The 25,465-nt window shown below is 39.3% G+C and overlaps 1 protein-coding gene across 1 annotated transcript; it reads right to left on the bottom strand.

Annotated features, from left to right (window-relative positions):
• Positions 1–1,208: 1,208 nt before the first annotated feature.
• Positions 1,209–15,596, bottom strand: LOC149085210 (chymotrypsinogen A-like). The gene is made up of 9 exons (XM_089233072.1): positions 15,371–15,596; positions 12,231–12,382; positions 11,026–11,260; positions 8,210–8,323; positions 7,742–7,973; positions 5,609–5,735; positions 4,551–4,713; positions 3,301–3,440; positions 1,209–1,440 (listed from the first exon to the last, which is right to left on the bottom strand). The coding sequence occupies exons 1-9, from the start codon at positions 15,432–15,434 to the stop codon at positions 1,249–1,251; spliced, it is 1,419 nt and encodes a 472-aa protein (XP_089089198.1). The 5' UTR covers positions 15,435–15,596; the 3' UTR covers positions 1,209–1,248.
• Between the last annotated feature and the right edge of the window lie 9,869 nt (positions 15,597–25,465).

Genomic DNA, 25,465 nt, shown 5'->3' with positions numbered 1-25,465 from the left:
ATTCGAGTACCACGAGATATCGGTGATTTAAAGACTTGAATTTTTTGCGTGCTAAAATTATAGTATGAAAGGGAATACAAACAGCAGGGCTGCAACTAAAGCAATCTGGTGCTCGGAGCGCTGCACCAGGAAGGGCGCTGAGTTTACTTTTTTTTCGTTCAAAATTACGGGGAGCGGTGTGCCAAAATGGATACTGGCCCAGAGCGACAAAGCAAATTTTCGTTTCTTGTTGAGATTCTGACAGAGTCATAAGAAGTGGGAAAAAATCAATCAAATCAAGTTGAAAAAATTCAACTATCCATATCTCGGTGAATTTTCATTCAAATTTTGCAGGACAGAGTTTTTAGTTTTCTTATATCAATAAAAGGGTGCATTATTCATGTTCCAATAAATCATGTTCCAATAAATCATGTTCCAATAAATCATGTTCCAATAAATCATGTTCCAGTAAAGGTACTAATTCATGTTCATTTCCATTGGAGACTATAAAAGTTTTATATATAATTATTTATATATATATTATTTATAAATTATATATAATTTTTTTTTATTTCTTACCCCTCATTATCACTGTTATGGGAGTGAAATAACCACAGCTCATTTTCTCTCGTTTAACTGATCTTTCACTTCTTCCTATACTTTAATTTTAGAATCAACCAAAGAATGGGGTTTTTTTTTCCGACACTATAAGGGGGAAAACTTTTTTTTTGAATCCATAACTTAGATCTGGCTGTAATCATTGTAGACATGGTCCCCTTCTTAAAAAAGCCAGTGACGGTGATTTATAACACTGTATCTCATACCATTATACATAGGCCTATCCCCTCGGAAATCGTAAATGTTTTGATCATATCTCCCTTAGGCCGGGATTACACTATAAAAGTTTCATAAAAGTTCATTTATAAAACTCGAAAAATTCAACCAATAAGGTTATCAGGTGCATTTTCTCGAATGCTCGAATGTAACCGATAATCTTATTGGCTGAATTTTTCAAATTTTATAAATGAATTTTACGAAACTTTTATAGTCTAATCTCGGCCATAGACCTACGTTCTTCCAATCGAAACATTCATATATCCACTCTTTCACCTTTGCCTTCTTTAAACATGACTTATACTGTATCTGAAATGTTACATAAAACTCATTACTAAAAAAATTGCTATAAGAAATTATGTTATTCACACTCGGATGTAGAGGCACAGAGAACATTGTTCTTAAAAAAAAATTCAAAAAAAAAAACCATCTTTATTATGAATACTGACGAATCATTTTGTTTATCCAATCAGTCTTATGCGAAAGTTTTGTATATATTGTTCTGGCAGTAGGTAATGCACATAGTCCTGATTGCATGTTCGTCCTCGTACCAGCGCTTGTGGCTCCCACAACTTGCCAAACATTGGTGCTGTTCATTTTGCAAACTAAAGGCCCTCCACTATCACCCTATCAAATAGAAAGCAGAAATAAATACTTTAACAAAAATCTCCATGTAAATTTCAAAATAACTTGTTATCGTACATCGAGTATGCTGAAAATGAAGATGATACATATATACGCGAGGTGTATAGGTAACAGGGCGTATGACATTTTATTGACGAACCGTTGATATTAGAGGCATACTTCCGATCAGAAAAAGTATCCAAATTACGTTTTCATTTTAGTACTCAGACATGTCATTTATGTTTCACGGGGTTGTATAGTTATTAAAATAAAAAAGATAAACTTTTTATACTGTCTTCGTGCGCACAAAAACCTAGTTAGAAAGTTTTTGCCCTGTCTCTCCTGATGCAAACTAATAAAAATTCCACGTTTGTAAGTGCAATATTCACTGAAATATTCGAAATCGAAAAACACGGAGGAAAGGTGGGAAAAAACGGCGTTAAATACGGGTAAACCGTTTTACAGTAAGTATCGAATAAAATATAAATTTAAATAAAAACATAAATGAAGTATTATCTCTTAATATCGCTTTAAGAATTTTGGGTATATCCGGAAGTTTTTTTTGTTCACAAATGGAATTAGAATTTAGTTATGTAGGCCTATACACGGCCCAGAAGCATTTCTTTTTTACATATAAGTACTTACATATGAGTAATATTTCCATTCAAAGAAACTAAATACTGGAATTCATCATAAGTTTTTAGTTTAGAAGAAAAATCAAAATTCTTTTTCGCTGAAGATGAAAATGCTTGTGTTTTTTATGTCATTTTGAAGGTGAACTGAATGTATGCTGCATACAAAGTGCGACAATTTGGTTCCTTTCCAAGGACTCCCAATTAAAAAATTAAAAAATTGCTCTTCGCGACAGCTGATTTCTAACATGCTATAATTTGCTGGGTGGCTTCGGCATGCTAACCACTTTACTGAAATACGTTTTCCGTATGCGATATAGTATGTTTTCTACAGCACGCTGGATGTTCTGAATGGCAACAAATCTGCGTCTTTATTAGGTCGGGTTTACGTTATAAAAGTTTACATATACAGTATATATATATATATAACAGAAGTTCTTTTATGAAACTTCTATGGTGTAATCCCGGCCTTAGACTTATTTTAGTTTTGGAAAGAGAAAAATGTCGTGGGGCGCTAAGGCCGGGATTACACTATAAAAGTTTAATAAAAGATCTTTTATATTGCAATCCCTGCCTAAAAGAGGGTTATGTAGCTTAAAAGGCCCGTATGAGTTGTCAGACCGTAAGGTATAACTCTGACAACATAAATATGTTAGGGGCTGCACATGCACTTAGATATACGCACACATTCTGGCGTGTACCGATTCGTTATAAATTCCGCAGAGTAATGTGTCCGATGTTCGGTGCATGCACGGTAAAGTTGCGGTAGTAGCCTAAAAGACCATAGCTCTGATCATCAGAAGAGTGTTTGATAACCGAATAAACGTAGTAAGAATGTCCACGAGTAAAACAATGTTGGTTGACAGTGTATAGCACCACGTTTATAAATTCATAGTGATAAAATAACATCAGTATGGTGTTCAATAGGGAATGCCATTTGTATTTTCTTCGGTTGAGGTGATACAAAAATGTTTCGTATTTTCAAATTTTCGGAAAAGATGCTGAACAGCAATGACATAGTTGCATAGCAAAGTACTGTACATACATCTCTTCACGGGAGTGGGGGTATCCTCGAAGATGATAGGAGCCGTCTGTGTACTACGCAAAATATTTTTTTACACTCCTTTTTTGAAGAACTAAATTTTCGCACTTTCTAAGGGTGAAAAAAAAAATCGTTTTTGATTTGATTCTATTATTAAATATATTGACTAGCTAGAGAGGAGATATTTACGTGGCAAACGTCATTAAAGCCCTTGTCGTTAAGAACGCAAATCATAGTTGGTGAATTAAATGGTATCGCACCCCCGCGACATGTTTCTGCACTTTTAATTGACATCTGAACTTGCTTCAAAACATCATTATTTCCAGTACCTAGAAGAGACATAAATAATATTAAAATTTTTACTTTCGTTGAACCTGAATATTTGGTCACACATAAAAATAACATAAATATATAACAGATTCGTTCAAAACATCTTGGCAAATTTTTAAGAATAGGTTACGTTATTAGGAAAGAAAATGCCCCTTCCCCCAAGTGTAATGAAAGAGATTTCGATTTCTTAATTAATTCTTGGGTTACTCGGCCCGGAGCTACAAAATATTGTGGTTGATCGAGCACCCCGGCTCCGATGCCACTATACGCATTGCCTCCGATTCCTGGCCGTTCTGGGCCCTCGTAGTATTGAGGGAAGAAATGTGTTTTTATTAGCCAGAATTAAATTATTAGAGCTGAGTTTTCTGGTTTTTTTTCTTTTGCATTTTATACATAGGCCCATTGCTTATCTTGCCTTTAATAATTTCACAAATTTGTTTTTTACTTTGCATTTCATGAAACTGAAATCCAATTTCAAAATACAAAGTTAAAATAAAAAAAGAATAAAAAAATTGCCGTTTTTGAAGCATTTACTTATTTTGCCGAAATTTGCAATTAGTTGCATAATGCTGCTGCTTTTCTACTTACGGAAACAACGTGTTTTCACTAAACTCACACCAATCCATTGTTGTTGCAAAGCAAACCTATTTGTGCTTTTGCAAAAGCTATGACCTTATCAAGGGCGTAGCAAGGGGGGGGGGGACTTGGCGGTCTGGTCCCCCACCCGAAATGTGAGAAAATTACCGAAAAAAGGGAAAAAGATGGCCAAATCCATTGTTCTGTCACTTTGGTCCCCCCCCCCCCGAAATGAAAGTGGTCCCCCCCCCGAACGAAATTTCTGGCTACGCCCCTGGACCTTATGAAACCAATCTAATATGATACAAATTCATAGTTCTTAGTAAAAAGATCGTAATTCTTGTAAAAATTCGTAATTTGTAATTTATCTGCATCTTCCCATTTTTGTTTCTTCCCGATGAATGTACAGTAGCGTTTGTGAACAGGCACGCGTCCTTTTAAAAAGGGCCTATATTTGTATGCTTGGCCTATCCTAAAATAAGTCAAAGATTTTATGGACCAACATGTATACAAAAAATAAAAATATACTACACCTCTCGTCATTCCCCAACCAGTGGCAATGCATTTTGTTCCTAAAGGCAATTCGTAACCTTGTTGAGGCAAACAAGCAGGTCTTACATGGTCGGTAAATTTCACTGGCGCGTTTAGTTGTATCAAAGATACATCATTTCGAATATCGAGTCTTCCATAACGTAGCTGTATGTGAGGAAAAAAGTTTCAAATTAATCAAATCTGTAGTTTCGATTGTGTAGAATAAATGAAATTTTGCATGCTCAGCAAGACTTTTGACAACAGTGTGGTCGTGGAAAAACATTCATAAATTAAATTGAACAGTGTCGATTGACAAGCTATTATTTCACACGATAGGTGAGAACTCACAGTGCTAAATAACGTCAAGATTTCAACACTATAGACTCAATAAGTGCATTTGTGAGAACCGTGCAACCAGGGGCGTAGCCAGAAATTTCGTTCGGGGGGGGACCACTTTCATTTCGGGGGGGGGGACCAAAGTGACAGAACAATGGATTTGGCCATCTTTTTCCCTTTTTTCGGCCATTTTCTCACATTTCGGGGGGGGGACCAGACCCCCCAAGTCCCCCCCCCCCCCTGGCTACGCCCTTGCGTGCAACCCATGACTAAATGCAAGATACACAGCGTTTCGTGTTCCTAAACACACAGAGCAGATAGAAGGGACCCTGCATGTCAACGGCATATAGTCTGGTACCAGCTAAGTGATGGTATGGGGTACATTCACTTATCATTTACGAGCGTTTTTAGCCACTGAAAACAACACGGACATCTTTTCTGACGAGTTATACGACTCGTGTCGACTCATGTCATTTATTCATTCCAGTGAATTCGGCTTCTCTAATAAAACAATGCGCTGCTACACAAGTTTAGAGTGCTTCCATCATGGTTAGAGGAGGGGTCAACTCTTTTGTTCCAGGCTATCAAGAGACCTGTCCACTTGTGACTAGATTTAACCAGTTTTAATCACCCCGAGGAACGTCGGAGTTACCAAATATTGAGTGGTATATCAGTTTTTCTCCTAACACACTTCAGTAAAAATTTTGAAATATATCTGAGGTACCTCTTGATCACCAGTATATCCAGGATATACAATTATTCTTTTCACCATTCGAACTTGCTCATACTGATCTTTCTCAAATTTGTGATAATTTCCCAAGTGGATTCTCCAGTCTGTAGTTCGGAAATTTCTGTAAAAAAGAAAAGTAAAAGAAGATTCAGTAAAAGGACATATTTGACATTTTTTAGGTTGAAACACAAATTCTAATAGAATTGTTGCTATTGTGAACTACCAAAAAAAAGTTCAACGTGATACGTTTCTATGAGTCGTTTCAAATACTGTGCCAAATACACTGGGAGGTGGCTGTTTTTGGAATTCATGGTTGATCTCAGTGCCTCGTATTTTTATATGTATAATAAGAACAGGGGAATGGTGCCCATAGTTCGAAATGGTGCATCGTCAGAATTTAATACACTCGTGTGCAAAATTAAGAGAATTTGCACATTTGTGTCTATTTCCACAAAAAGTACTGAACCAAAGGTACTAATAATGCCACCGAAGAAGTATGCAAATATTTAGTGTCAAATACGTAAGCGTACACGTGCGTGTGGGCGGAGCTGTGACCACGGAGGGGATGATAAGGGCATGAGGCGTTTTCCACGATTCGTGTGCTCGTACTCCTCAGCGACATTCGCTGTGTTTCTCGCAAGAGTTCGGTAAATTTTATAAGCTATCAGGTAAAATAGGAATAGCCACAAATGGATCGATGACGGAATGAAATGGAGAATCATCGGTAGATTGGAGGCAGGGCAATCACAAGTGCAGGTGGCTACTGAGCTGGATGTTACGCCGTGTTGTCTGCAATTTGTGGAAACAGTTTCAAGACACTGGATCCATATCGAGAAGATTGGACAAGGTCGTCGAAGAGCTACGACGTCCAATGAGGATCGTTATTTGTCACTTTCAGCGCGGCGCCACAGGACTGCTACAGCATCATAGCTCTCGCGTGAGCTGCATGCTGCCACTGGAACTCGAGTTTCACGGTGTACTGTTGCCCGAAGGCTTCATGAGAAAGGGCTTTATGCCAGAAGACCATCTATTTGCGTCCCGCCAGCTGCAGCACACAAGAGAGCGCGTTTAGCATGGTGCAAACATCAGCCTTGGACCAGACTTCAGTGGAGCACCGTGCTCTTCACAGATGAGTCGAGATTCAGCCTGGACACTGATTCTCGCCGTACACTCATCTGGAGAGAGTCTGGTACCAGATACCATCACTCCCACATCAGGGAAACGGATCACTATGGTGGTGGCGTGATGGTCTGAGCAGGCATCATGTTGGACGGCCGCACACCCCTCCATGTGTTTGGCAGAGGGTCCGTGACTGCTAGGAGGTATAGAGAGGAGATCTTAGAACCCTATGTTCGACTTTTCAGGGACGCAGTTGGCCGTCGGTTCCTGTTCATGGACGACAACGCTCGTTCACATTGGACTCACCTGGTCAACGATTATCTGGAAAGTGAGGATATTCCGCGTATGGATTAGCCAGCCAGATCTGACCCATAGAACCTGTCTGGGACGCTCTTGGGAGGGCAATTGCATCTCGCCACCCCCCTCCAAGAACCACCCGGGATCTGAAAACTACATTGCTGACGGAGTGGGAACGATTGCCACAAGGACTCCTCAACTGCTTCGTGTCCAGTATGCCGCCGTGCTATGCGACCTGTCTGACTGTGAGAGGGGACCATACCCCATATTAGACTCATTTTCGGTTCGATCTCGCAACGCGGATTTTGGACATTCCTGCAATGTCCAATTGAGCTTTACTGACAATCGTGCGTGCGTACTATGACTTTTGTATAGTACATATCTTTCTCTGTTATAACTGTGTATTCGTACCAAATTTCCTTAAAATCTGTCCACTAGTTTTTCAGGAGTTCGACATAATGTACTAATTCTCTCAATTTTGTACACGAGTGTATTTATTCGTTTATACTTCGGTTTAATTTTTATACTTACCCATGGTCTCCGCAAAGATGGGACTGGCAAGGCTCCAGCCGGGGGGGACACGGGATAAATCTTATTATTTTTTTATTTTCTTACCCTATAAATTCATTATAGAGGGGACCGTGAAAAATCCTGGACTGGATTCCGTCAAAGATGGGCCCAGTTCTGTGATGTAGGGGGCCATGTACTTACCTAACGAAACAGTGAGCAGCTGAAACAACCCATTCAGCGTTGATGAGGGTTCCTCCACAGCTGTGACCATTGGGATGGTAATGCGCCATTTGAAGGTCTGCTTGCCACGGCCAACTTCCAGGTCTAGCTCTTTCACCTCCGACAACTCTGTCTTTTCCGTCTATAGCATAATTTAAAGTTCCATTTGGTGAAATCGGATTTACGCCACAAGTTGTTGATGGTGAAGGCAAACCTAATATGAAAAAAAGGTAACAAAATTTTTACAAAAGTGTGGAATTTTGCCTGAAAAGCCAACATTTTATGTAAAAATTATACACATATATAACTTAAATTTATAATAGAATTTTCTCATTAAAAACATATGATTCAGTAAACGGTGAAATTAAAATACTGTACAAACTAATTTACAGAGGCTCAAAGAGATTGGTATTTGTATCATTCTATTCACGCAAGATGGATGACACTTACCACATCTTTCCTCATCAGTTCCATCACCACAATCATCTACTCCATTACATTTGTCTCCTAGGATTTTGAAACAATTTCTGTTCCTACAGGGCAGCTGTCCCACCGGACATATACCTATACACGGAGAATTACAAATAGAAAATCTAAACTGCCCAACAAGGTGGCTGGAAAAAAATTAGAAAAATAAGAAAATATACGACTATATCGTATAATATTACGCAAACCAAACATTCTATTATATTAACAATAAGCGTATAATATTTTAAATTTTAACTTAAATGGTGGAATTACACTCGCGTGCAAAATTGAGAGAATTAGTACATTAAGTCGAACTCCTGAAAAACTAGTGGACAGATTTTAAGGAAATTTGGTACGAATACACAGTTATAACAGAGAAAGATATGTACTATACAAAAGTCATAAGTATAAAAAGTACGGTAGATAAATATGTAAAAACATGGGAATATATGAGGGTGATATTTTTGTTGGTCGTTTTGAAAATTCATATAACATCATTTTTTATGCGTAATAATTTAGAAAATTTCCCCGTGCAAGTTTTATGAGCGTGCGTAGGCTACCTCTTTCTCAAGTATATGACGAAAATGAAAAGAAACCGGATGAATTAAAAAAAATATGTAGCTTACGTAAAGTGAGGACAATCAACACACACAAACCATCACCTCCTAGGGATATAAGGCCTCCGCAGTCTGCTTGTGACGTCAATAAGTAGTCCATTTCCCCTCAGAATATTCAGGGAAAAAAAATTCCCTGCTCGTGCCAGTATCATCGTTGTGGGGAAAAGAAATGATCTCGGTCTCAGAATTGGCGATTTCTATTCCCCCACATCCAATCACTATGCGGTATTTGTGAGCCAATGAAGAAGATTCTATGCCAAAATAAAAAGAAACGAAATAGGATGCCGTGTTTCAAAATGTGGCAAACTTGCTAGGTAGTCTGAATGACGTTTATGGCATACAGTGTATAGGCCTTCTATCTCTAGGAGGTGCTGCACAAACGCGCACAAAATAAATAAAAATACAATAATAATAACGCACGTGCTGCATCACTCGCTGATGGTGATGATAATTATCAGCAGCGAAGAAAATTATCTAATTGGTCCATTCCTTTCGGATCTAACGCTACTCTCAGCCCAGAGAGTTTTTCGTAAAATTGATAACAACATACCACAGGCTGCCGAGAAAAATCAATTTTTTAACGATGGTCGTTGAGAATTTGCGTTAAGGGCGTGACGGCACTAACGACCTCGCTGTATAACGACGTGAGCGTAATAGACCCCCTGGTCTTCTGGCATAAAGCCCTCTCTCATGAAGCCTTCGGGCAACAGTAAATCGTGAAACTCGAGTTCCAGTGGCATTGGATCCAGTGTCTTGAAACTGTTTCCACAAATTGCAGACGACACGGCGTAACATCCAGCTCAGTAGCCACCTGCACTTGTGATTGCCCTGCCTCCAATCTACCGACGATTCTCCATTTCATTCCGTCATCGATACATTTGTGGCTATTCCCATTTTACCTGATAGCTTATAAAATTTACCGAACTCTTGCGAGAAACACAGCGAATGTCGCTGAGGAGTACGAGCACACGAATCGTGGAAAACGCCTCGTGCCCTTATCATCCCCTCCGTGGTCACAGCTTCGTCCACACGCACGTGTACGCTTACGTATTCGACACTGAATATTTGCATACTTCTTCGGTGGCATTATTAGTATCTTTGGTTAAGTACTTTTTGTGAAAATAGACACAAATGGGCGAATTCTCTTAATTTTGCACACGAGTGTAGTATAACACACTTATTTTTTGTCGAAGTAGTGTTTCATTTGGAATCACAGAAGGCGCTAGGATCTACGTATATAAAAGTTGTGCACGTGTATTTCAAACTGTTCAAACGTAATGGGTAAGAAGCATGATTCAATTGAATGTCATGATATAGTTCTTTATTTTACTCTCCACCATTTTTTTCTATTTATAAAATAGAAAACTTCTATCTGGACTATTTCCCAAACATTTTCACTCTCTACAGTATAATATCTGATTATATATATGAGAAAATTTTGCGTACAACGCTAAGTGAGATGTTTATTTGAAATTTGTAAGATGAATTGTAACTGGTTTTTAAGGTCAGACAGGGAATTCAAGGTTTAGTTCGTGCCTTCAGGTGATTTCATCCCGGTCAGTCCAGTCTTTAAAAAACGTTTATGTGAATTTAATTCATTTTTGAGAAACTATAAATAACTTAACAATTCTTGTTATTTGTTGAAAAATCGGTTAGCATATAAACGGAAATGAAATGTTGTGTCCTATTCATCTCAACAATTTAAAATAATAACTGTCAAAAAAAAATCAATGCTTTAGAGCCTTTTGATAAATTTATCATGAATTCGATATGGAATAAATTTCAATAATGTCTACCATTTCACTAATGCACCTATAGATATACTGAACGCCAGAACTTTGCCATCGGACTTATCCCGTTGCCGAGATCTCTTCCAGCCCAGCGCCTATAGATATACTGTATTTCAAGATCCAATTTCATATGGTCGCTAGCATTTTAGAATAGATTTCAGACGACCACGGAGTATATTCAGCAGTGCCTGATGGACTAAAAAGATGTGTGTTAACCTTTTTTTTCAATCATTGGGTGTCTCAAATCCTTGTACAGAAAATTCCGCTAACTTCACAATGACTGAATCACCTCTAAAAATACTCATTCAGTACTCACGTACAAATCGCCTTAAGGCTATTAAAACATAAGTTTTATACTAGCGAACTATCAGAAGTCAGGTTTTATAATTACTTTGCATCGTAGCTGAATATTGGATGTTGAATCCTTTTCCACCGGCTAAAAAGTTTGTTTGAAAAAGGATTGTCAGAGCGTTTCCAAGTGAAAAAATAGGCCTAGGATTTTCTTTGCCACAGAAAATACCATGGATAGGTCCTCTCAAATCTGGTCCTTCGTGAATAATCAGGCGATCTTTAGCGCACATGTCAAATTCATCAACGTCTATCTCTTTGAAAGTCAGCTTTATCCGCTGTAAATAGAAAAAAAAAATTAAACACATATTTTTATGACAATTAATATCAAACTAGTGGGATACCAGACTGTAGCTTTTCTGATGAATCACGATCTTTTTGCATCACATAAATTGCTGGATAAAAATACTTCGTCTTCCAGAAACACAACTGCTCGACACATGTGCAACTGGATGAACACTGGCCGGTGGAGACTATTATTTGGGATACGTTCTCATAGTTATTCCTGGGCCAGGGTTTAAGCTGGATAAAAATTCCTTTCGCAAAAAAGCGAAAATGGGGGATAAGCTTTAGCACAATGCTAATGTAATGATTGATGGTTCGATGTATACTCGTTTCGTACCTCCTGTACGCATTTTTGCGAAAGTGGCTACTACTTCTTTTGCATTCTACGATTTTCTTTCGCATTTTGCGAAAAATGCGACCGTAGCTTAAACCCTGTTCCTGGCGTTGTTGTAGATGATACCGTGAAAGCTGTGGACTACGTCAACACATTCTTGCTAATATTACAGTCAATTTATAGCATCGGTCTCCCCAACGCGAATAAAATCAGAACAATGCCTCATACTATAAGGCCAGAGTTATCTACAATAGTTTGAGGAGCATGATAATGCTGATGTCCTGAAAATTCATTTTGAAAGTACAAGTTGTTGCATTGGCCTTCTAACTTGCCAGACCTCAATGATATCGTGCACGCCTAGGATGCAATAGTGCACAACTCAGATTTCCCAAATCTCCTTCTAGTTATACAGAAATTTTATGCCCTGCGCTTGCAGATTTGGCACAGTGTACCTCTAATCTCACCTACCAAGGACTCGTACATTCCATGTCAAGAGGAATGATAGCCGTTTGCTATGCCAAAGGTGGGTCAACATGATATTAGGTGACTGATTTTAAAATGGTTTGGCTTATATATATTGTTGTTATAAGAAAAATTTATGCACATTAATAAATGTAACTTATACTTACATTACCTATGGGAGCTACAATCCTGTATTCACAAAAAAGATTGTTTGGGTATTGTTGATTTTCGGTAAAACCAGGGCTGTATAAGTTACCCTGTGAGTTGAAAGGGACTCTTATTGTCTTTGGACCATTCGGGTTACATCCTGATAAGTCCACTATAAGAGAAAAAAAAACGAATCGTGTCCTTGTAGCTATAAATGAAAAGTTTACTATAATACATCTGAATGATTTTAGTTCATAATATAACCATGCCAGAGATGGTCCAAGAAAGACTTCTTTGGGGTCCCAAAGAGTGATATGCATGTGCGTTTCGATATTTTCTACAATTTTTGTGGCGTCCAATTCGTAGCTTTGTCACAAATACACGTATGTAAAAAGAAATTATTCCTAAGGGTGTGATTTCCGATTCTGGAAATCCGCGTCTTCTTTGATTGATTAAACACTCGAATTTCAAGCTAAAAAAGTTGAAATTCGGGTTTATAATCAATTGGAGAAGACGCCGGTTTCCAGAATCGGAAATACGGACGCACTATGTTCACAACCTTATACAGTAGAACTGGTCTAAGTTGGACACCTACGGTTCCATTAAAAACTGATGTCCAAGTTAGAGAGGTGTCCAATATATAGAGGTACAGTGGAACTTCGGTTAATGAGCAATTCGCATAACAAACTAAAATTTTGATTCGATTAACAAGCAATGATTCACATTACGAGCAAAAATTTTGAGCTTTGTTTATTTATTAGCACGTTATCACAACTGATCTGATGGTTTTTCACTTTCGTCCACATACGTACTGAGGTATTGTGCGTAATATTCTCCCCTACAGTCTCTAGTCAGCATGCCTTACTCGAAAAAGGAACACCCGTCTACGAGCTGGACTGTTTTGACGACTTTAAACTAGATGTAGTATTGTAACCACGCGTCTGGGCACTTGAAGTTGTTTTTATAAATTCTGTGTGGTCAGGAGGTGGACTGCAGACAAACTGATGGACCTCCATTGCATGCAACGGCAAGATCTTATGGAGGGTATCTTTTTGGTAGGAAGGGAGAAGTGCCTTACTTCAAATAAGATTAGAGAGATGTGTAGAATGAGGGAATCTGTGCAAAATTACCAATCAGATAAAGCTGTAGCAGTGTGCGAGCAATAAATCTGTCCAAGAAAAATGCAAATTCTACATTTTTGAGAAATTCTAAAAAGGAGGCAAAAGCAAGTATCATTATATACGTTCTTTTTTAAAGTCGGACAAAGAGAATAAGTTTGCAGAAAAATTGGGTCCCAAAGTCGTCAAAAACAATAGTCCTCCTCTCTTTCGTCGCGTTTAGAATACGTTAATTTATAAACATTATCGTCAGGGGTGGCTCGAGCTTACCTGCCGCGCGGGTGCGAAGCGTCATATCACGCCCCTAATGGCGACCGAACGGGAGGCTGACAGAGCTTCGGTGAAGTGGACCTCGACATAAACCTGACTTTTTTCTCTCAGAAGAAAGCCGAGCATCATTTTTCCGTGCAAAATGTGCGTGACCATACGTCCCGCTTTTAAAGTATAGTTCTCATTTTCTTTGTTTTAAAATTATTTTTTACCATTCTTAATATAATGCCAGATAACTTAATCCTTGAAACATTTTTGGGGGCCATCATCACTTATCCTGTAAAGATGATATGTAACAAGATTATTTTTACTAAGAAAATATTTTTTACTAAAAGTTTCTGGTTCTCCAGGGACCGGACAAATGAGAAGCCGAATTTTTCCCTTGCTTTCATTTGACTATTGTGGAACAAATTCTGGGTGAGGGCATGCCCCCCCCCCCATCCTGGAGTAGGGCCTCTAGGCTGGGATCTTTTGTGTCCCCTCAGTCAAACTGCTCACGGGCCCTTCTATAGTTAATTTATAGCGTGAAAAGCCAATATAATATGAGAATTGTCCCGGCCCTTGTGGGGGCCATGGATGAGGGAACCAAAATGCACACTTGCACCTTGTGATAGAGTGTAGGGCGGCACTTGGACATGCGACCCATTCCGGCCACACGGTGTACCACTCAAGAGCGATGCTAAATCCAAGAGGAATGGGTAAAAAAAATTTTGGTTAGGAATTGTTTGGATAAATTGTGAGGGAGGGGCATAACCCCCAAGGGTAGGGCTAACAGGGTTCCAGCTTGGGGCCCGGGACTAAATCCTTATCATTTTCTTTTTTTTCACTCCATAAATTAACTGTAGAAGGGGCTCCATGGGAAATCTGGCTTGGCCCCACGAAAGATTCCAATCTAGGAGGCCCTGACACAGGATGTAGGGTGCTATGAGGGACAACAGGCAGGAGGACCGAAAAATAGGTCCCGCATTTGTACAGATTTTGTCTCGAGCCGCCCCGATAGTTAACATTCTAGTTTCTGGTATTACTGTCAGAGGCTCTGTCTATTTTCTCAACGTTTCGTTGTCGAGGTATGACTCAAAAGCGTGATGTCGTGAATTTTTACTCTGTTAAATTTTGGGGTTTTAATTAAAGTCTACGCTGCCGCCCCTTACAACCTGTCACCCAGGTGCGCCGCACCCCTTCCACTCTCGCTTAAGCCGACCCTGGTCGACTCTAGCATCAATCAGAGGTTCCTGACGGAAACCAGAAGCTGTGATTGCCAACCTCTACACATTCTTACAACAGTGACAATTTGGTGACAGACGTTTTGAATTAACTTTTAGACTAGGTTTTAAAGTTCAAAAGTATCTGTAGGGCTTTTTGTAACCCGTTTCAATTCAAGTTTATATTCAGTATCTTTGGAAGTATACTATACTCAAAAATTTATCGTTAAAAATTCCATATTTCACTGCAATGAATACTAAGCATGCAAACTTTCCTTTAAAATAACTAAAAATTAAAACCGCCGAGAAAGTAAAAAAATCGGATTTCTATATCATTATCGTAGATCTTTTTGAAGTTCAAATAATAATTTTTTGGGGTTTCAAAATTTTCATCATTTTTTTTCTCATCGTAAAAAAAATATTCGCTCTCTATTTTAAGAGAATGATTTCTTCATACGCTACTGCATGCGGTACAGTGTCCTTGTCAAATACGCGATAGCTTGTAATACTGTATCACTTTAAATAGAAGTTTACTTTCGTAATCAGAATAATGAGAAATGATAATCTTACATGCAAAGGAATGTTCAATAACGACAACTGAAAAAAACACAAAAGCTACATAAAACTTGGCCATTCTTTCGGCGTATAGTGGAATACCACTGACTCTGCCACTGAGATGTTTCGATAATTGATTAGGATTTTTCAGATATATTATGTGTCACATCTGGGAATTTTACCACGTTTATCTTGTGAGTAGCATCAGCTGGCATGTACGAAGGCAACCAGCATTCTGCCTGGATTTGAAATATAAGCGTTGGACTTATTAAGCATTTGTATGCCTAGTTTTAGTGTGCCTCGTTTTATCTTCAAACTAAAGTTTTTTGTGATTTCCTTTTCTTCGATTATATCACTCGTTTTTGTTTTCTATAGTGATAGATTTTTTCACTTTTTTAAGCTGTTATAGAGAGAGAAGAAATGGACAGAGTTTTTATGATTCGCATATTATTTTACTCGATAATGTCACCAGTTTAGATAAATAAATTTTGTCTCTGAGTAAAATTCCACTGATTTCTCAAAAAAATATCTACGGTAGGCCTATCTATTAGAAAAATGCTGCCATAGCATCAGAATTAACTGAATGTATTTTTTTTTCAAACCATAAGACAAAATACCCTCTATCTCTGTCGTCGATGACTACTTCTAAACCGCACATGTACCTCGTCCATATTCCTCTGCGGAACTTAATAAAATTTTTCACGCCCAACGTGGGGCGTGTCGTCGATGGCTGCAATGACTCTCAACGTTTTTGAAACCGCGGCCCGGTGAATCAAACTTCTGAGAGTCTACGACCAGGTCTAGAAAAGTTTATTCGTTCATAAGTTAATAAATAATCAATATACAACTAATTGCGTGATAATTATTTGATTAATTAATTAAAAATGTGTGTGAAAATCTCCTACGATAGAAATAAAACTAATTGGTTTGTGCTAGCTGAAATTAAACACTCACAAAACTTTTTTCTTCGAATTTATCGAGCGGTTACGGGTCGAACGGCGTTTGACCAACACCACACTGAAGATATTTCTGGTGTGGTATTGGTTTGACGCGCTTGTAAATCTCATGGACTCGAAGTTGGGAAGGGAAATGATGCAACTCTAAAGGCCAAACAAAACACAACACGATACACTGACGTGACGAGATAATCACGTCACGACAGTGTAGTATGTTTCAGCCTTAAGTGTGAATTTGACGTCACTGATTGGGATCGAACAGGGGTGGCTCGTAATGAAGGAGCGAAGGCCCGCGCCCCCCCCACCCAGGAAAATTTCTAGGCATAAGTTTGATGCCTTACGTTATCTGAATGTGCATTCAATTTCTCAAAACTCGAATATATCCCGTGGGTTTTATTACTGTTTGATTGAAAAAAATATTCTGAAGCGAAATGTGGTTTCCATTGTCAGAGAATTATTGAGAACCTGTCGCAAAAAAAAGAGATTCAATCAAACGACAAGTTCAGTTCATATTTTCAGCGTACAAGGAGTAGCGCCTTGGTCATCAAAGCTCTGTAAGTAAGGATGTAGCAGAGGAGAGAGAAAGAAAAGTTCCATGCACTTTTTTTGTTATGTCTTCCCGGCACTGAGCTATAAGTAAAGTTTACTTATACACTGAAGAGCCAAAAAAACTGGTATACCTGCCTAATATCGTGTAGGGCTCCCGCGAGCACGCAGAAGTGCCGCAACACGACGTGGCATGGACTCGATTAATGTCTGAAGTAGTGTTGGAGGTAATTGGCACCATGAATCCTGCAGGGCTGTCATCAGCTCTGCCCCTCTGAATCCTAACGCATATTGGTGGCAGCAGAGACGTACGCAGGGGGAGGGGCATAGGGGGGCTCTCGTACCCCTCCCACGATCAAAAATTTATTTTTTTTAATGCAAAAAATAATTTATTTTAATTGAAATTTCGGAAGAAAATACCTTTATATATTATCATAATCAATTTCTGTTAATTTCAATGCCATTTTGAAGGCTAGGAACTCAAAATTTATCTTTAAGAAATTCATTGCGACCCACGCTCTGAGCCATACAATGATAAATCACATAAAGGCCCTTGGCCCGCGGACAAAATATGGTCCTGGAGGTTATCTGATGCGGCCTGCCCTCTTCAAACCTAATTTTGTAAAAATGAACTAAGGAACCGTTCAAGTATTACGTAAGCAAATTTTCAGCCATTTTTGACCCTCTCCCCCCCCCTTTGTCAGCAAAATTTCGTCATCAGCTCTGCCCCTCTGAATCCTAACTCATATTTTCATAAGGGGTCGTTGATGACGTAAGCATTATCCAAACCCCCCTCCCCCTCGTCATCAAAAGTCAGCAAATCGGAAACCCCCCTCCCCCATCGATGATGACGTAATACTTGAACGGCCCCTAAGCGGCACATTTACAGATCGCTTAAGTGTCCCGTGGTACAATTCCAGAACATTTAAGCGGCCCGTGGCATATTTTCAGATCACTTAAATGACCCGGGACACAGTTCCAGAACACAAGCGATTCGTGACACATTTAGAGGTCCCTTGAGTGACATGTGACGTAGTTTTAGAGCACTTAAGTGGCCCCCCCCAGTGCGGTTCTACATTACTCAAGTTACCCGCGGCACATTCTCAGATTATTTACGTGATGCGTGGCACAATTCCAGAGCACTTAAGCGGCTCGGACACATTTCCAGATCACTTAGATCCGCGAAACATTTAGAGATGACCAAAGTGGCTCTGTAGGGCACTTATCAATAAGGGGGGGGGGGGAGTGATGTTACTTCAAGTGCCCACAAACTATCGAAAGGTTTTTTCTCGTTTTTGGCGCACCGAGTAAGATGCTATTAAAAATATTTCATATTTTCATAAAGGGTGGTTGATGACGTAAGCATTATTCAAACCCCCCTCCCATTGTCATCAAAAGTGAGAAAATCGGAAAACCCCTCCCACATCGTAGATGACGTAATACTTGAACGGTCCCAAAACGAGAAAAACCTTTCGCTAGTTTGTGGGCACCTGATCTAACATTCTCCCAATTGATAAATCCCCTACAGCGCCATTTTAGTGATCTCTAAATGTTTCGCGGATCCAAGTGATCTGGAAATGTGCCCGGCCGCTTAAGTGTTCTGGAACTATGCCACGCATCACTAAAGTGATCCGTAATTCTGCCGCAGATCACTTAAGTAATCTGGGAATGTGCTAGTAACTTGAGTGATGTAGAACTGCACTGGGGGCCGCTTAAGTATTCTGAAACTGTGTCACATGTCACTTAAATGATCTGTGAATGTGCCACGGGCCTATTTGAGTGATTTGAAAATGGCCACGGGTTGTGTGCTTAAATGCTCTGGAATTGTGCCCCGGGTCACTTAAGCGATCTGTAAACGTGCCGCTTAGCTCATTTTCACAAAATCAGGTTTGAGGGGGCAGGCCACATCAGATAACGTCCAGGGACGCATTTGGTCCGGGTCAGGGTTTACCATAGAGGGTGGATTGCAATGAATTTCTTAAGAAGAAATTTTGAGTTCTTAGCCTTCAAATAGCATTGCAATTAACAGAAATTGATTCTAATAACATATGTAAAGGCATTCTTTCAAAATTTTAATTAAAAAAAAAAATTGATTGCCCCCGTCTCTGATATATGCGTCCCACCAATATGCGTTAGGAGGTAGGGGTAGAGCAGACGAAATTTGGCTGACAAGGGAGGGAGGGGGTAAAAAATGGGTAAAAATTTACTGACGTAATACATTAACAGCTCCTTAAATAACAAAATTTTATTGTCAGAGTAGTTACGTTTATTGCCAACAGATGGTGATAAAAGTAAAAGTTATTTTCATCATACATCATACATAGCGTCATCTGTCGATAATAACTGTAACTATTTTCTCATCGAACTTTTTTGTTATAGAAAAAATTCATGCTTTTTTGTGAGAAAACGTTACGATACGCGCATACAGTTATACAAATATGTCGGTTTTGGACTAATATTTTTCAAAGTTTTTTTTATAAAAATAATATCCAAATTATTTTCTTTGGCTTATGATGGACTAACTGCGTCCCGCGGGACAGATGCGGCCGCTTTGGCTACGGACACACGGGAGAGTTTGGACGCAACCTGTTTTCGAGCAGCTTTTACCCCTGGTCACACGAGCTCATATTTCGTAAGGCGTTCGTACAGTGTATAAGGGGGCTGTATAAGGCCTTTATATAGTGGCTATATATTTCGGACGCGAACGCAAGTTTTGTGACGTCACAGTGCCAGCTCCTACTTGGTTGTCTGTCATGCGTCTTATGACCATTACGACATTTAGGGAGAAATGATGTCACTCTCCGCTGTTCAACGAAGGCCTGGATAACCAAGCGGAGATCAAGATGTAGTTCGGAAAGAAAATTCACATTCCTCTGTGGGAAATCGAACCACCAATCTCTCACTGTCCGGGCGAGTGTTCTAACCATTGAACTACAGAGGACAGACATTTTCTTTCCTTAGAGCATATGTATGAATGCTGAACGGGACTGTGCATGGACAGCCTCCTAGCTCAGCTAATAGCTCTTACTACGTTAGCCCCCAGATGGCGACATATTGAGAGAAACGATGTCACTCTCCGCTGTTCATACGAAGTACGAAAGCCTGGATAACCAAGCGGAGATCGAGATGTAGTTCGTGACAACTTGGGTCACTCTACCGCACTTTAGGAGTGGGCCATTGATAAGGCCTAAGTTGATTAAAGAATAAAGAAAAGATAATGTTTGTGTACGTGCTTGTTATGTATAGCGTGTAGGTCTATATAATATTAGTGTAAAGACCTTCTCGTTAGAAAAATTCAAAACAGACAAACAATATTAAAATATAGCAAGTGCACCTCACTTTATCCGCTCATTGGCATGGCAAGATACGTATAGGGGATAAAATAATTTTTTTTTTTAATATTATATTTAAACACACTCTCACCAACTGCTCAAGGGAAAAGATAAAAATATACATATGCGTGTATATATACACACATACACGTCAAAGGATCTCTCCGAGGGCCAAAGCTTAAAAACAAATTCAAAAGTTAAAGTTGAAAGTTTAAAAATATAAAAATAAACGTCAAAGGACGCCCATGAAAATTACGACTCGTCATAGAGGTACATCCTATCACGATCACAAATGAGGGCCAGTAGCCGTTATATCCAGAGCAATATTGTCACAAAACCGTGAATTTCACTTATATCCAATATAGCGCCATCTATCGGTGCAGGAAATAGCCACGTCGTCCCATCTCTCATTTATCTAAAACAATTTTGATTTCTTATCAATTAATTATCCTCATACTGGCCACTGTCGATACAGAATATTCATAGGCCGACCATACTTAAAGATTATCCGGGGATCATAATTGAGAATCTCTCGAAGGTGCCCGTGGGGGGAGTTTCGAATTGACTCATAGCATGATTCAGACAAACGACAAATTTGTTGCCTAATGGAGTTCATCTGAATGTCGTTTCGTATATCCAAATTTCGCATGCACCATCTGGCCCCAGTAAAGCGCCTGAATAATTTATTTTCAAATAGCTGTAATACCTCTAGGTTCTTGTTTTTCGCAAATGACCAAACGGGTGATGCATACGTAATTGTGGGGCGAATCACAGAGTTGTACAAAAGGAGTTTATCACGAAGTTGACAGTTTGCTTCCGGGAAAATATATTCCATTTAACATTTCTAAATTTTTGTTTGCTTTCCCCTTTACTTGTTTGACATGGGCCTTAAAGTTCACTTTTCGATCTTTATCACCAATGGATTGTGGGGAGATGTCGGGACTATGAAAGGGGTGGAAAGGATAGTGAGTATATGCATTTGCGGAATGTATATTCATCCCATTACTTACACAGAATCTATTCAACCTCGACTACAGCTGATTCTGGAGCCCCAATTTGGATGCTTCACACTGAAGTCCCCTGCAACAATTGTAGGCTGCCCTCTGTCATAAATCGACTTAAGATTTTGTAAATCAATCCGTTTCCTGGGGAGCTTGTACAAAGAGACCACATTAACAACCAAATTGTTTATTTTCACCCTTACCGCTACAGTTTCCATTTCGTCTGTGTGGGGAATGTCCATTGGTTTGAAGGGGATATCATTCCTCACAAGTATGGCTACGCCTCCACCTCTATTATAAGTTCTATCACGCCTTACCCAGGAATATCTTGGAACCTTAACCCGGATTGCACCGGGCACCAAATGAGAAGGGGCGCCGAAACGCGTTAAATATACATTACTAGAAAAATATCTTCAAGAAACGTATTTATAAAAAAATAACTATATACATGAAAAATGACATGAGAAAAAAATTCTTTTGTTCAAAAAAAAAACAAAAAGGTATGAGTGTATAATATACAATATTACGGTTATTTTTCGAAAAGAAAATAATCGATGGGCAGTGCACCTATGTACGTACAGTACAGAGATTTTGGTCACATAAAAAAATACGCACTTTCACTCTCTCGAGCGCTTTTCGTTTACCCCTGCAGGAGATTTGGGGGGGGGGACACAATTTCTTTCTCTGTTGTTATACAGTAAAAAATAAAAATGGAGAAATCGCCCTCTGTCACCCAATTTTTCTACTAACGAGGGCAAAAGTGTTTTCCTCTGTTGTGTGAAGTATTATAGGAATTGAAGGTGTCTTCTGATGTGGGAAAGATTTTTAGCCAGAGGCCTTTCATGCTTTTTTTTCCCGACTTGTATTATTACTTTTATTAAAAACGCAGAATCGAATCGCCAATACAGTACAGTATTTCGAAAAAAAAAATTTAAAAAAAAAACAAATGAATTAATTAAAGCCTATGATTAGCTGACCATTTTAAATAGAGATCCTGCACTTGGGCCTCTTTCCTACCTGTCACACGAGGAGAAAGAAAAATGTGCTCACACGAGAGAACCCATGCACTTTAGCGTCCCCGATCACTGGCCAGTCTCCCGACTCGCCAGACTTTCCTATTAGTTCAACCAGGGGCAGCTCGGTAGCACTGGATGTGCTGGAGAAGGGCGTCAAATCAGAAGTGAAAGGGCAAAAAAAATTAGGAAAACTTATTTGTGCCCTCTCTAGGAGGGCCGTTAAGTTCGAGGTAAAAGGGCGAAAACATGGGAAAATGATTTCTGCCCGATCTAGGAGGAGCGCCAAATCCAAGGTAAAAGGCCAAAAGAAATTCCACATGACATGTTATGACATAAAATATCGCTGTTCCTTTGAACGCATCAAAACAAAACGATTGAAACAAAAGGTTTTTTTTTAAATTGGGAGGGGGAGGGGTCAGGGGGCCCAAAAATAAGTCCCACTCGGGTAGAGATTTCGTCTCGAGCCGCCCCTGAGTGCAACGTATGTGCATGTGGAAAATTTTAACAAACCGTACATATACACAACTGAACATCTTTTCGGAGTTTCGCGGATCTTGTTCCAGATATACGGTGAGTAACGGTAAAGGCTCCTATGAGGCTCCTAGATAGAGATACTGTCTAGTCTCCTAGGCAGTATCCGTCTAGATCTTGGCAAGGTGGGCCACAACGGGACTTTAAAAAGACATCTTTTTCCTTTCAAGAAACTAATGAGGAACATATGTTGGAAATTCAATTTGATTTTTTGTTACGACCGACTTCCAAAAAAAAAAGGGCCGAAAACCTCAATATAAATTCGATCGAAATGAAAATCTGGTGATCCTAGTGAAATTTTCGATTTTAATTTTGGTTTGTATTAGTTTTCTATAAGATTTGTAAGAATTTTAATCATCTTAAAGTCATTTTGAAAAGGTAAGTAATTTCCTTGACGTTAATCTTGAATAAGAATTAAATAAAACCTATCGAATTTTGCTGCTTATAACCCGCAGATGCAAACTTCGCTAGTTCGAAGGAAAAAAGGTGCCATGTATAGTCCGCAGCGGTATATAACCAACATGAGAAAATTTTATTTATGAATACAAAACCGCTCTCAAGGAAGGGGGGGGGTGTTGTTGTTTAACACGGTTTTGTAGAGAAAATGTCAATTTTTGTACTGGCATCTGCCCAATCTATAAATATTTTAAAAATATATGTTTTTGTTAATGAATTTATAACGTAATTATAACTAATGAAACCTCTTTCGGAAAATTTTCCAGAATTCATTAGGTAGGGCCTCAGATAAACCTCTTGGCCCGAGCGGCCCCTGCCCCTTCCCAGGGCCGTAGCGTGCTTTCTCGGGAGCAGACTTTTCTTGGAGTCTCCTTGAAATGGTTATGCTCAGAAAAAGGAGGAGTTGCAAGCGCCTCTCCCTTCCCCCCCACCCCCATTCGGCTCGTTGCACTGCCAAAGTTGTCTCAGAATAGTTACGGGCCTGCCCAAGTTGCAGGGCCCAGTGCTTTAGCTGGTGTATGCCTGTCCTTTCTGTTTCTTAGTGCTGGGTCTGTAATGAATAATTTCAAATGAAGTTCATCAGTTTTATAAATATGAAAGAAATCATACGGAAATATCACTTTAATTTAACCACTTATTATCATCTTAGCCAGTACGTGATGCGTGCACTACACGAATTTTACCATAAAAATTAAAATAAGTATGAAAAGATAGATCTTTGTGATGAGTACCCTGTGTATCGTTTAATATATCATAAATGTGTGACGTTTTGCTTTTTTAATGTTTTTAAATCTCTTAATTAAATCAAACAAGTTCGTTTTTATGCTTGTTTACAAGTTAAATAACAGGAATCCCATTTTAGAAGAACTTTTTCCGACTTCGTTCCTTAATATAATATCCAACCAAGAGGTGTGGGGGGGGGGGGGATGGCGATGATCACCACACCAAGAGGCTGATAACATGGTAGAATGAATCTGTCCCGTATTTTACGGGACAGTAATGACTAGCAAAAGTTGCCTCCTCTGACACATCACTCTGGATTTGCGTCTGGGGGGGGGGGGGCTGACTACTGTTTTTGCACTGGGCTCCCCTAGGTCTAAGACCGGCCCTGAAGCCAAGTCTCCTGAATGAGGGCCACCTGGATATCATACTAAACCAACATTTCAGTTAATTCTCTCATATCATTTTTTATGCTATTAGCATTCCAGGAGAGTTACCTTACCAGCTGTGAGGGATAGGGCTAGTATTTCTTGTACTTATTTTTGTGCTGTTCAACCAATAAATTTAAAAATCCTTTTAACCCATTTACGAGTTTTTCAATTTTACCACTTATTTCATCATTTGGGTTAGTTTAACTCGTAATATTTCGAGTAGCATTTATTATTGTTAAAAACTCGTTCCCCCAATATCAATTTCTTGGTGAGAAAAAAGATGAGTTTCTATTGGCTCATACGCCACCTTTTCCCCATTCGCTGCAGTCTCTGACGTCATCCACCTTCGGCCTCGAGTTGGTCGTTTAGATCCCAACTTAATTTATCATCAGTTTCTTGTTGCCCAATTAGAACCACCGGCTCAGCTTCTTCACCCCTGCTCATATTCTTTTCTCTATTTGCTCTATCGAGCTCATTTTCGAAATTTTCCTCCTGTAACACCACTCCCGTATCAAGGGGATGTTTTCCCTTTCTCAATCTAAATAACTCGTTAGGAAAAAAGCTCTTGAATTTGGGCGGTCTGTCGGAGGAGCTATCTATGGGACAATAATTTTTTCACGCAACCCCTCCGGAGGCTCTTCAATAATTTTTTCACGCAACCCCTCCGGAGGCTCTTCAATAATTTTATCCCCATAGCCTTCCACATCATCAGTCTCATCAATACCCCGTATGGCATCGGCAAAAGTTCTGCCCAGGGCTATTTTTGGGTCATTTACTAACACACTCGGTAGTGATGAAATGAAAACCTTACCTCCGTTTACGCTTTTTTGCCTTTCAATCTTTACCGGGCATTTGCCATAAAAAGCCGTATGTTCTTTTGAGGCGCAGAGTAGACACTTTTTTATTTTCGGTATCCCCCCCTTGTTTGAACACTCTCCTGTTCTATGTTTTCCCGCACAGAAAGAGCATGAGGGTTTATCGTAGCAGGTTCGAGTAGAGTGCCCCAGCCTAAGGAGGCACGTCCTACATTGGAGCGTATTCCTATTCCCTCTACATCGTTCTACCTGTATTGGATAACCGCAATATGGGTAAAAAAATTAAATATGCCCTTATTTTCCAAT

This window comes from Pholcus phalangioides, unplaced genomic scaffold (genome assembly GCF_987345545.1).
Source record: "Pholcus phalangioides strain wild (caught in Gottingen) unplaced genomic scaffold, Ppha-v1.0 ptg000007l_1, whole genome shotgun sequence".
NCBI classification, from domain to species: domain Eukaryota; kingdom Metazoa; phylum Arthropoda; class Arachnida; order Araneae; family Pholcidae; genus Pholcus; species Pholcus phalangioides.
The sequence above is the reverse complement of the archived record's forward strand: the minus strand, read 5'-3'. Positions and strand labels throughout refer to the sequence as shown.